The sequence below is a fragment of the Tachyglossus aculeatus genome, chromosome 2, assembly GCF_015852505.1.
Source record: "Tachyglossus aculeatus isolate mTacAcu1 chromosome 2, mTacAcu1.pri, whole genome shotgun sequence".
In the NCBI taxonomy this organism is placed as follows: Eukaryota; Metazoa; Chordata; class Mammalia; order Monotremata; family Tachyglossidae; genus Tachyglossus; species Tachyglossus aculeatus.
Window position 1 is genome coordinate 163372327 of NC_052067.1, and position 12566 is coordinate 163384892.

At 44.9% G+C, this 12566-nt stretch overlaps 1 protein-coding gene across 2 annotated transcripts in view; it reads left to right on the plus strand.

The window, feature by feature from the left end:
• The window catches only part of SRGAP1 (SLIT-ROBO Rho GTPase activating protein 1), a 333891-nt gene that overhangs the window by 155273 nt on the left and 166052 nt on the right, over positions 1 to 12566 (plus strand). For both annotated transcript variants that reach the window (XM_038766001.1, XM_038766002.1), the window contains exon 2: positions 8045 to 8240. In XM_038766001.1, coding sequence (XP_038621929.1) covers positions 8045 to 8240 — 196 coding nt within the window. The remainder of the gene's footprint in view (positions 1 to 8044; positions 8241 to 12566) is intronic.

Here is a 12566-nt window from a genome sequence, read left to right on the forward strand (position 1 = left end):
TAACAGGCTCAGAGAAGTTAAGTGACTTGCCCAAGGTCACACAGTAGACACGTGGTGGAGCCAGGATTAGAACCCATGATGTCTGACTCCCAAGCCCAGGCTCTCTCCACTGAGCCACGCTGCTTCTCTGAGGCACCGAGAAGTGAAGTGACTAACCCAAGGTCACTCAGCAGACAAGTGGCAGAGCTGGGATTAGAACCCAGGTCCTGCTGACTCCTAGGGCTGTGCTCTTTCCACTAGGCCACGCTGCTTCTCTTCCTGACCACAAGGAGCTCACATTCTAGAGGAGTCTAGTCTATAGTTTAGTCTCCATTCAAAGCTCCCGCTGGCTCCTCTTCCCACACTGTTCCCAAGGGAGACGGGCGGAATTTGAGGAGGGAGTTAAATGTCTGAAACAGCTGGCTGGGCCAATGGGTATGGGAGTCAATCAGGACATATTTACGTGAATCCTTACCACCACAAAACAATAGAAAAATAACCTGACAATTATCCTGCCATTTTGTTTAGGTTCATTTTATTTAATACCAATTTGAGGATGGATTTTCATAATTAAATAGGTCCCTTTCTTTTCCTTCCAAATGAATTGCTGTTTTTCTTTAACAAAATATATTTGCGTGAATTGTTATAACCAGTTATGGACAGTGGCTCATTGCACGGCCTTAAACAGAATAAAAACGGGTTCTTTCAGTAATGTGGGACATCGTTAGCTTCCCAGAAGCTCAGGATAGGTATTTCCAGGGGGTGGCGATCTAATAATAAAACATTATCTCACCGCTGCTTCTCCAGTTGGCATCTGAAGACACAAACTGTGATGCAGAGTCTGTATGGGTTTCAGAAATTAGTTCCGAAGAACTCTGGCTGTGCTGTTGCCAGCAATGGAATGGGTGAGATGCCATCACACCGACCCCATTCCAATTTTTCACCTTTCTTCTTGAATTCATTTAATTATACAATTTTATTTATGGAGTGCTAACTGTGTTCAGAACACTGTACAAAGCACTTGGGAGTGTAAAATCTCACGTTCCCTGCCCACGATGAGGATACAATCTATAGTGGGCTTCTTCCCTGCTACCCTCAAACATGTCCATGTCCTGCCTCCACTCAAATGCCACCCCCCTCCCCCAACCCGCAAACCTGCACATCGGACTCTATTCCTTCTCACCTTATAAAAACTCTAGCCCCCTCCCAATAGCCATCTTCAACTGTTCACTCTCCAGTGGCTTTTTCTCCACTGCTTTCAAACATGTCCATGTCTCCCCCATCCCAAAAAAACCCTCCCTAGACCCCACAGCTCTCTCCAGTTATCGCCCCATCTCCCTCCTACCATTTCTCTCCAAACTCCCTGAACGAATCATCTACACCCACTGTCTCAAATTCCTTTCCTCCAATTCTCTCCTGGACCCCCTCCAATCTGGCTTCCTTCCCCTTCACTCCACTGAAATTGGCCTCTCAAAGGTCACCAATGATCTCCTTGCCAAATCCAACGGCTTCTACTCCATCGTAATCCTCCTCAACCTCTCAGCTGCCTTTGGCACTGTGGACCACCCCCTTCTCCTGGAAACGTTATCCAACTTTGACTTCGCTGACTCTGTCCTCCCCTCGTTCTCCTCCCCCGGTTCTCTGGCCATTCATTCTAAGTCTCCTTTATGGGCTCCTCCTCTGCCTCCCACCCCCTAACTTTGGGAGTTCCTCAAGGTTCAGTTCTCGGTCCCCTTCTGTTCTCCATCTAGTCATTCCCTTGGAGAACTCATTCGCTGTCATGGCTTCAACTACTGTCTCTATGCAGATGATACCCAAATCTATCTCTCCTCCCCTGATCTCCCTCCCTCTCTCCAGGCTCACATCTCCTCCTACCTCCAAGACATCTCTGCTTAGGAGAAGCAGTGTGGCTCAGTGGAAAGAGGATGGCTTGGGCATCAGAAGGTCCTGGGTTTTAATCCCAGCTCTGGCACTTGTCTGCTGTGTGACCTTAGGCAAGTCGCTTTACTTCTCTGTGCCTCAGTTACCTCATCTGTAAAATGGGAAACAAGAATGTGAGCCCCACGTGAGACAACTTGATTACCTTGTATCTACCCCAGCGCTTATAACAGTGCCTGGCACATAGTAAGCACTTAACAAATACCGTAATAATGATAATAATAATAATAATACTCGTATGTCTTCCGGTCATCTCAAACTTAACATGTCCAAAACAGAGCTCCTTATCATCCCAGCCAAACCCTGTCCTCTCCCAGACTGTCCCATCACTGTAGACGGCACCACCATCCTGTTTGTCCCACCTTCACAACCTCCCTAAAATCCTCCCTTTCCTCTCCATCCAATCTGCTACCAAGTTAATACACTCATCCTATCCCACAAAGATTATGAAGCAGCGTGGCTCAATGGAAAGAGCCCAGGCTTTGGAGTCAGAGGTCATGGGTTTGAATCCTGGCTCCGCCACATGTCTGCTGTGTGACCTTGGGCAAGTCACTTAATTTCTCTAAGCCTCAATTCCCTCATCTGTAAAATGGGGATTAAGACTGCGAGCCCCACGTGGGACAACTTGAACACCTTATATCCCCCCCAGCACTTAAAACAGTGCTCTGCACATAGTAAGTGCTTAACAAATGCCATTATTATTATTATTATCGTTATTATTATTATTATTATTATTATTATTATTATTATTATTATTATCAGCCTCCTTGCTGACCTTCCAACATCCCCTCCTTAACTTCCATCTTCAACCGATCACTCTCCACTGGTTCCTTCCCCTCTGCCTTCAAACATGCCCATGTCTCTCCCCTCCTAAAAAAACCCTCTCTTGACCCCACCACACCTTCTAGTTATCGCCCCATATCCCTCCTGCCATTCCTTTCCAAACTCCTTGAACGAGTTGTCTACACGCGCTGCCTCGAATTCCTCAGCACCAACTCTCTCCTCGACCCTCCCCAGTCTGGCTTCCGTCCCCTACATTCCACAGAAACTGCCCTCTCAAAGGTCACCAATGACCTCCTGCTTGCCAAATCCAACGGCTCATACTCCATCCTAATCCTCCTCAACCTCTCAGCTGCCTTCGCCACTGTGGACCACCCCCTTCTCCTCAATACGCTATCTGACCTTGGCTTCACAGGTTCTGTCCTCTCCTGGTTCTCCTCTTATCTCTCCGGTCATTCATTCTCAGTCTCTTTTGCAGGCTCCTCCTCCCCCTCCCATCCCCTTACTGTGGGGGTTCCCCAAGGTTCAGTGCTTGGTCCCCTTCTGTTCTCGATCTACACGGACTCCCTTGGTGACCTCATTCACTCCAACAGCTTCAACTATCATCTCTACGCTGATGACACCCTGATCTACATCTCTGCCCCTGCTCTCTCCCCCTCTCTCCAAGCTCGCATCTCCTTCTGCCTTCAGGACATCTCCATCTGGATGTCTGCCCGCCACCTAAAACTCAACATGTCCAAGATGGAAATCCTTGTCTTCCCTCCCAAACCCTGCCCTCTCCCTGACTTTCCCATCTCTGTTGACGGCACTACCATCCTTCCCATCTCACAAGCCCGCAACCTTGGTGTCATCCTCGACTCTGCTCTCTCATTCACCCCTCACATCCAAGCCTTCACCAAAACCTGCCGGTCTCAGCTCCGCAACATTGCCAAGATCCGCCCTTTCTTCTCCATCCATACCGCTACCCTGCTCGTTCAAACTCTCATCCTATCCCGTCTGGACTACTGCATCAGCCTTCTCTCTGATCTCCCATCCTCGTGTCTCTCCCCACTTCAATCCATACTTCATGCTGCTGCCTGGATTGTCTTTGTCCAGAAATGCTCTGGGCATGTTAATCCCCTCCTCAAAAATCTCCAGTGGCTACCAATCAATCTGCGCATCAGGCAGAAACTCCTCATCCTGGGCTTCAAGGCTCTCCATCACTTCGCCCCCTCCTACCTCACCTCCTTTCTCTCCTTCTACAGCCCACCCCGCACCCTCTGCTCCTCTGCCGCTAATCTCCTCACCGTACCTCGTTCTCGCCTGTCCCGCCATCGACCCCCGGCCCACGTCATCCCCCGGGCCTGGAACGCCCTCCCTCTGCCCATCCGCCAAGCTAGCTCTCTTCCTCCCTTCAAGGCCCTACTGAGAGCTCACCTCCTCCAGGAGGCCTTCCCAGACTGAGCCCCTTCCTTCCTCTACCCCTCGTCCCCCTCTCCATCCCCCCATCTTACCTCCTTCCCTTCCCCACAGCACCTGTATATATGTATATATGTTTGTACATATTTATTACTCTATTTATTTATTTATTTTACTTGTACATATCTATTCTATTATTTTATTTTGTTAGTATGTCTGGTTTTGTTCTCTGTCTCCCCCTTTTAGGCTGTGAGCCCACTGTTGGGTAGGGACTGTCTCTATATGTTGCCAACTTGTACTTCCCAAGCGCTTAGTACAGTGCTCTGCACACAGTAAGTGCTCACTAAATACGATTGATTGATTGATTGATTGATTCCCCACTCCCGTCCATACTTCACTCTGCTGCCCGGATTATCTTTCTAAAGGAAAGCTCAGGACATACATTCATTGATTCAATCATATTTATTGAGCGCTTACTGTGTGCAGAGCACTGTGCTAAGCATTTGGGAAGTACAAATTGGCAACATATAGAGACAGTCCCTACCCAACAGCGAGCTCACAGTCTAGAAGACTAATCTAGTACATGTCGCCCTCCTCCTCAAAAATCTCCGGTGATTGCCTATCCACCTCTGTGTCAAACAAAATCTCCTCACCATTGGCTTTAAAGCTCTCCACCACCTTGCCCCTTCTTACCTCACCTCCCTTTTCTCCTACAGCCAAGTCCGCACACTTCACTTCTCTGGTGCTAACCTTCTCACTGGGCCTCCATCTCGCCTGTCTTGTCACCGACCCCTGGCCCACATCCTCTGGCCTCTGGCCTGGAATGCCCTCCCTCCTCAAATCCATCAGACAATTACTCTCCCCACTTCAAAGCCTTACTGAAGGCACATCTCATGAAAGAGGCCTTCCCATACTAAGCCCCATTTTTCACCAGCTCCCACTCCCTTCTGCATCTCCCTGACTTGTTCCCTTTGCTCTTCCCTGCTCTCGCAGCCCCACAGCACTTATGTATATATCTGTTATTTTATTTATTTGTATTGATGTCTGTTTATTTGTATTAATATCTATCTCCCCTTCCCTAGACTGTGAGCTCGTTGTGGGCAGGGATTGTCACTCTTTATTATTGTATTGTACATTCCCAAGCACTTAGTACAGTGCTGTGCACGTGGTATATGCTTAATAAATATGATTGAATGAATGAATAAGTAATTTATGATAAATATAATTTAAATATATTTACATAAGTTTGGTGGGGTTGAGGGTGGAGCAAATATCAAATGTCCAAAGGTCACAGATCCAGGTGTGTAGATGACACACAATAATAATAATAATGATGGCATTTATTAAGCAGCTACTATGTGCAAAGCACTGTTCTAAGCGTTGGGGAGGTTACAAGGTGATCAGGTTATCTCACGGGGGACTCACAGTCTTAATCCCCATTTTACAGATGAGGGCACTGAGGCCCAGAGAAGTTAAGTGACTTGACCAAAGTCACACAGCTGACAATTGGCGGAGCCAGGATTTGAACCCATGACCTCTGACCCGAAAGCCCGGGCTCTTTCCAGTGAGCCACAATGCTTCTGTAAAGGCTTCTTGGAAGATGTATGACCTTAATAATGCTTTGAAGGTGGAGAGAGTGGTGGTCCGGTGGATATGGAGGGGGAGAAAGTTGCAACAGATTGAAGTGGACTTAGAACCCAGATCTCTTGATTCCCAGACCAGGGATCTTGACAGATCTAGCTTATGACATTGTTTTCATTCATTCATTCAATTGTATTTATTAGCGCTTACTGTGTGCAGAGTTTTAAACGACAGTTGGGTTGGCCAAGAGAAAGACAAGGGCTGCTAACAGGCTCAAACCCCAGTGACAATCATTCTGTCAAACACTAACACTAACACCATCTGGGAGAGGGTCCAGAAAAGTGGTTGGAATTTAGTTATTTATTTACTGTGGTATCTGTTGTAAAGTGTGGCTCAATGGAAAGAACACGGGCTTGGGAGTCAGAAGTCATGGGTTCTAATCCTGGCTTCACCACTTAGCTGTGTGACTTTGGGCAAGCCACTTAACTTCTCTGTGCCTCAGTTCCCTCATCTGTAAAATGGGATTAAGAGTGTGAGACCCATGTGGGACAACCTGTTTACCTTGTATCCCTCCCAGTGCTTAGAACAATGCTTGGCACATAGTAAGTGCTTAACAAATATTCTCATTATTAAAATTATAATAATAATATAATATAATAATATATATATTACTATTATTATTATAATTATTACTCTCCCAAGTGCCTAGAATAGTGTTTTTCACATAGTACACACTTGGGAGAACAACAAATACCATTATAAATAAACAAATGAATAAGTAAATTCCATAAATTCACATAGTAAGTGCTCAATAAGTAGCATTGATTGATTTAAGCACCTACTATGTGTCAAGCACTGTCCTAAGTACTGCAGAGGAGGGAGAACAGGTATTTAATCCCCTATTTTACAGATGGGGGAACTAAGGCACAGAGAAGATAAGTGACTTGCCCAAGGTCACGAGACAAGCAATTGGCAGAGCTGGCATTAGAACCCAGGGCCTCTGGCTCCAGGCCAGGGTCCTATCCTCAAGCTGAAGACGCAGCTTCCAGGAATTGTCGCTTCAAGAGAAGTGAAAGCTTCAAATGTGTTTTTTCCCAATTTTCCCCTTGGCCTCCATGCCCCTATTTGCCCTGATGGATCATGGCAGAGATTCCTCCAGACCTGGGCAATGTCACAAAGCACAGATATGTCTTAATTAGGAAATAATGACAACATCTCAGTGTAGATGCTACAGATAGTCTATTCCTTCCAGAATAATTTTTCCCTCACTCTCTGTTGAGAATGAGGAAATGAATCTCTTTATTTTTTTTCCATATGAGCACCTATTAAGTTTGGAGTCCAAACTTGAATGTTGAACTAAAAGAACTCAGTTGTCATTAGTTACAGAAATGTATTTTCCAAAACATACATGCTGTATTCTTTACGGCTTGTGCAAGTATTTTCACGTGACATGTTTTATCTTTGCCAAATAAACTTAACTGAAAATACTGTTCCATGCTTAATGTCAGTTATTCTTAATGTATTAATTCAAATAGAAGGATATAAAATCAAACCATTCTTTCTCCACCATAATGTACAGAGAGAGGTTACTGGATTAGATGGGCGTATTCAGTGAAATGTAGAGGTAGTGAAAACGGACAGAAATGGTATGAATACCAAAAAAGAGTCCAACTATGAGAATTGCCCAGTTATGAATGATTTGGAAAGGAACCAAAGCCTATATTTAGAAGAGGCATCCCCACAACTCTGAAGCACAGGATTTTACAAACCAGCAGTGTGAGTCTTAAATAAAAATTACCAGATGTCAGTCTTTGCTGACGAATGCCAACTGGCAAGATCGTGATGATATTAGAAATCTGGAAAAAATGTTGTTCATTTCTCTGCCATTCTGGCTCAGGGCTAGGTTGAGGGAAAATTTGCTTGATAAAAAATAAAAATTAAATCCATTTGACAATCAGTAGACTCTGCATATGCATGTGAAACATGACAATCTCTTAAAAGCATCTGTATTTCTTCCTCTAGGTGATTCATTCATTCAGTCATATTTATTGAGTGTTTACTGTGTGTGGAGCACTGTACTAAGCGCTTGGGAGAGTACAATATAACAATAAACAGACATATTCCCTGCCCACAATGAGCTTACAGTCGACGTACCTATGCGTACCTATGTTGAATCTTGTGATGTTAGAAAAGTCAGTTTTCTAAATTCTAACTTTTATTTTAGTGTCTGCCTCCCCAACTAGATTGAAAGCTTCTGGAGGGCAGGGATCATGTGGGCTCACTCTATCCTCCTCTCCTAAGCACTGGTCTAGTAGATTAAATGAATACATATTCATTGATTCCATTGGTCTTTTCTCTGTCCCTCTAGAAATTCGAGCTCAGCTGATAGAGCAGCAAAAATGTTTGGAGCAGCAGACTGAGATGAGGGTGCAACTTCTCCAGGACCTACAAGATTTCTTCCGCAAAAAAGCAGAAATCGAGACTGAATATTCCCGCAACCTAGAAAAATTAGCCGAGAGGTTCATGGCGAAAACCAGAAGCACAAAAGATCATCAGCAGTACAAGTAAGATAGCCAGTTCTGAGCTTACCTTCATGACATCCTGTTATTTATTGAGATGGACAAACTGTTTCCGTTCAGATGAATGCACTAATTTTTTTATTTCTATTTGGGGAATTTCCATTTTCCCAAAGTCAGCTCAAAGAAATCAACCCCTCTCCCATTTTTAATGGTCTTTCTTAAGTGCTTACTATGTGCCAGTGTTTAAGGAGCACTGGAGTAGATTCAAGCTGAACAGGTTGTACACCGACCATGTCCCTCACGGGGCTCATGATTTTCACCCCCAATTAACAGATGAGGTAACGGAGGCCCAGAGAAGTGAAGTGACTTGCCCAAAGTCACACAGCACACAGTGGTGGAGCTGAGATTAGGACTCAAGTCCTTCTGACTCCTAGGCCCATGCTCTAGCCACTAGGCCACACTGCTTCTCTCCTGTTTGCCACACACCCAAGAGATCCATCCGCTGCATTGGCCACATTGTTTGAGATTATTCCTCCCTGGGCCTGTCCTCCCTGCTTATGTGTGCCTTATTTAGTAGTAGTAGTGATAATAATAATAACAATAATGATAATAATAATTGTGGCATTCATTAAACACTATGTGCTAAACGCTGTACTAGGCACCTGGGTAGATTACAAGGCAAACAGATCATATACAGTCCCTGTCCCACATGGGGCTTACCGTCTAAGAGAAAGGAAAAACGGATATTTAACCTCTGTTTTACAAATGAGAAAACTGAGTAATTATTATCTGTATTCTTGTCAGGATCAATCTTAGTAGAAGAACAGCGTGACCTAATGGAAAGAGCATGAGCCTGGCAAATAGAGGCCTGGGTTCTAATCCCGCCTCCACCATGTGCCTGCTGGGTGATCTTGGGCAAGTCCCTTAACTTCTCTGTGCCTCAATTTCCAATTTCCTCAACTGTAAAATGGGGATTTCTTATCTGTTCCCCCTCCTACTTATATGGTGAACCCCATGTGGAACAGAGGACTGCGCCTGACCTGATTATCCTGGGTCGACTCCAGCACATAACACAGTGCTTGACACCCAATAGAGAAGCAGTGTGGCCTAGTGGATAGAGCAAGGGCCTGGGAGTCAGAAGGACCTGGGTTCTAATCCCAGCTCCACTTGTCTAGTGTGTGACTTGGGAGAAGTCACTTCACTTTTCTGGGCTTCTGTTACCTCATCTGTCAAATGGGGATGAAGACTGTGAGCCCCATGTGGGACAGCTTATATCTACCCCAGAGTTTAGAACACTACCTGTCACAGAGTAAGCGGTTAATGAATACCATGAAAAAAAAAAAGTGCTTAACTAATGCCACAATAATTGATTATAATCAATTATCACTTGTTATTAGAATCCTACTCTAAAGCCAAGCATCGGTGTGCCCTACCAGCTGTGGATGCTCTCCAAAGTACTTGGGAAAGCCCATCCTTTCTCAGTTAGACAATGAGGTTGTCTCATTGCTGAAGCAGTGTGGCCTAGTGAATAGAGCTTGGGAGTCAGATGGTCCTGGGTTCTGCTCCCAGCTCAGCCACTTGTGTGCTGTGTGCACAAATCATGTTACTTCTCTGCTCCTCAGTTCCCTCATCTGTAAAATGGGGATTGACACTGTGAGCCCTACATGTGGGACAGGAACTGTATCCAACCCAATTTTCTTGTAACCACTTCAGCACTTAGTACCATGCCTGGCACATAATAATAATAATAATAATAATAATAATAGTATTTGTTGAATACTATTATGTGCCAAGCACTGTTCTAAGCACTGAGCACTGTTGTAAGCGCTGTGCTTAACAAATACCAGAATGATTACTATTATTATTATTATTATACGGCAATAAAAGCCTTTCTGAGATCCTGGATAGATCGCTTGTATGGCCTCTTCCATGTGGAGGCTGATTCCATCATTCTCTCATTGATGGAGGTGAAATGTCTCCAGCCCGGTTTGCTCTTTTCAGAGCCCTGTTATTTATTTCCTAGTATTTTGTTCTCCTAGAGAGGGTTGATTATTTGATCATTTGTTCTCAGAGTTCCTCTAGTATCAGTGCTAAGCTGGAAGGTCTGTAATTTCAGGAATCTTCCTGTTTGCCTCTTTAGAAATGAGAGGTCCAGCATGTACTCTCTCCCATCCTTAGGGAGATTTTTTTTTAGTGGTATTTGTTTAGCATTTACTATTTGTCAAGCACTGTTCTAAATGCTGGGGTAGGTACAAGTTAATCAGGTTGGCCACAGTTCCGGTCCCACATGGAGCTCACAGTCTAAATAGGCGGGAGAAGAAGTGTTTAGTCCCAGTTTTACAGTTGAGGAAACTGAGACACGGAGAAGTTAAGTGAGTTGCCCAAATTCACACAGCAAACAATTGGCAAAGCTAAGATTAGAACGCAGATCCTTTGATTCCCAGGCCCATGCTGTTTCCATTAGGCCATGCTGCTTCCCTAAGGGACTTCCTCTGTGCACCAAGAATTTCCCAAAACAACAGTGAGGGCTTCGCAATAACTTCCTCCAGTAACATATGGTATGCTAATTTAGATACATTTGGAGACTTATCTATCCATCAATCCATCCATCATATTTATTAAGAGCCTACTGTGTCCAGGGCACTGTACTAAATGCTTGGGAGAGCATAATACAGTAGAGCTGGCAGACACAATCCCTTTCCTCAAGGAGATTTTAGTGGCCTTGATTTCTTCCCCTGGTTGTGTTTTGCCTTTCTACCCTTTCATCCCAAATGAGCTTTTCAGTTTTTAGCATCAGTATTTACTGAGCCCCAGAGAGTACAGAGGTAAGAATAAGTGACAAGATCCCTGCCCTCAAGGAGCTTATATCAATCTTTTTCAGAAAGGAAAAAATAAATAAAATCCTCTCTCCTTTTACCTAGTTTGCTAATTCATTCAATTCTATTTATTGAGCACTTACTGTGTGCAGAGGACTGTACTAAGTGCTTGGGAGAGTAAAAAAAAAACAATAAGTAAACACATTCCCTGCCCACAACGAGTTTACAGTCTAGCTAAATTGTAAGATCCTTCTTCTACCTGAACTGCACTTTCCGGAGCCCTTAGTATAATACCCCGCAGAGTGAAGGCACTCAATAAATAGTAGTTCTTGAGTCCTTGCCTTTTGGCTCCTCTGCCTTCCACCCTCTTACCGTTGAAGTCTCTCAAACTTCAGCTGTGGATCCCTTTCCTTTCCCCATTTTTACACCCATTTCCTTGGAAAATGCATATGCCCTCTTGGCTTCAACTACCATTTCCCTGCAGAAGGTGAGTCCCAAATCTCCCTCTCCAGCCCTGAACTCTCCTTCTCTTCAGGCTCACGTTTCGTTCTGGCTTCAGGACATCTCTACTTGGATGTCTTGCCGACACCTCAAACTAAACCTGTCCAAAACAGAACTCTTCATCTTCCTACCCAAGCTTTGTCTTTCTCATCACTACAGACAACTTATCCTCCCTATCTCGCAACCCCAAACCTTGGCATTATCCTCAATGCATGTCCCTCATTCAATCCATATAGTTCATCTGTCACCACATACTGTTGGTTTTACATTGTCAGCTTCACTAAAATCTGCCCTTTCCTCCCATCCAAACTGCTACGGCACTCACTGATCCAGGACTTATCGTATCCTACCTTGATTATTGCATCAGCCTCCTCGCTGATCTCACAGCCTGCTGTCTCTTCCCTCTCCTGGCCTTACTTGCCTCCTGTCTCTTCCTCCGCCTGACCTTACTTCCCTCTGCTACCTGGATTATTTTTTCTAAAAAAAGTTCAGCCCACGTCTCTCCACTTCTCAAGAGCCTCCTGCGGTTGCCCATCCACCTCTGCATCAGAGACGCCTCGCCATTAACTTAAAAGCCCTCAATCAGCTCGTCCAATCCTATCTTACCTTGCTGATTTCCTACAAAACCTAGCCTGCGTACTTCTCTCGTCCTTGACCAACCTACCCACTGCACCTTAATCCCATCTCTCTTCTCGCCCACCTCTTGCCCACGTCCTCCCTCTGTCCTGAAACTCCCTCCTCATTCATGTACAACAGCTACATTCCCCAACTTCAAAGCCTTATGATGATGATTATAGTATTTGTTAAGTGCTTACTATGCGCCAGGCACTGTATGAAGCACAGGGGTGTAAACAAGCAAATCAAGTTGGACACAGTCCCTGTCCCATTTGGGGCTCACAGTCTCAATCCCCATTTTACAGGTGAGGTAACTGAGGCCCAGTGAAGTGACTTGCCCAAGGTCACACAGCAGACATGTGACAGAGCTGGGATTAGAACCCGTGACCTTCTGACTCTCAGGCCTGTGCTCTATCCAGTACACTATACGCCCTATCTC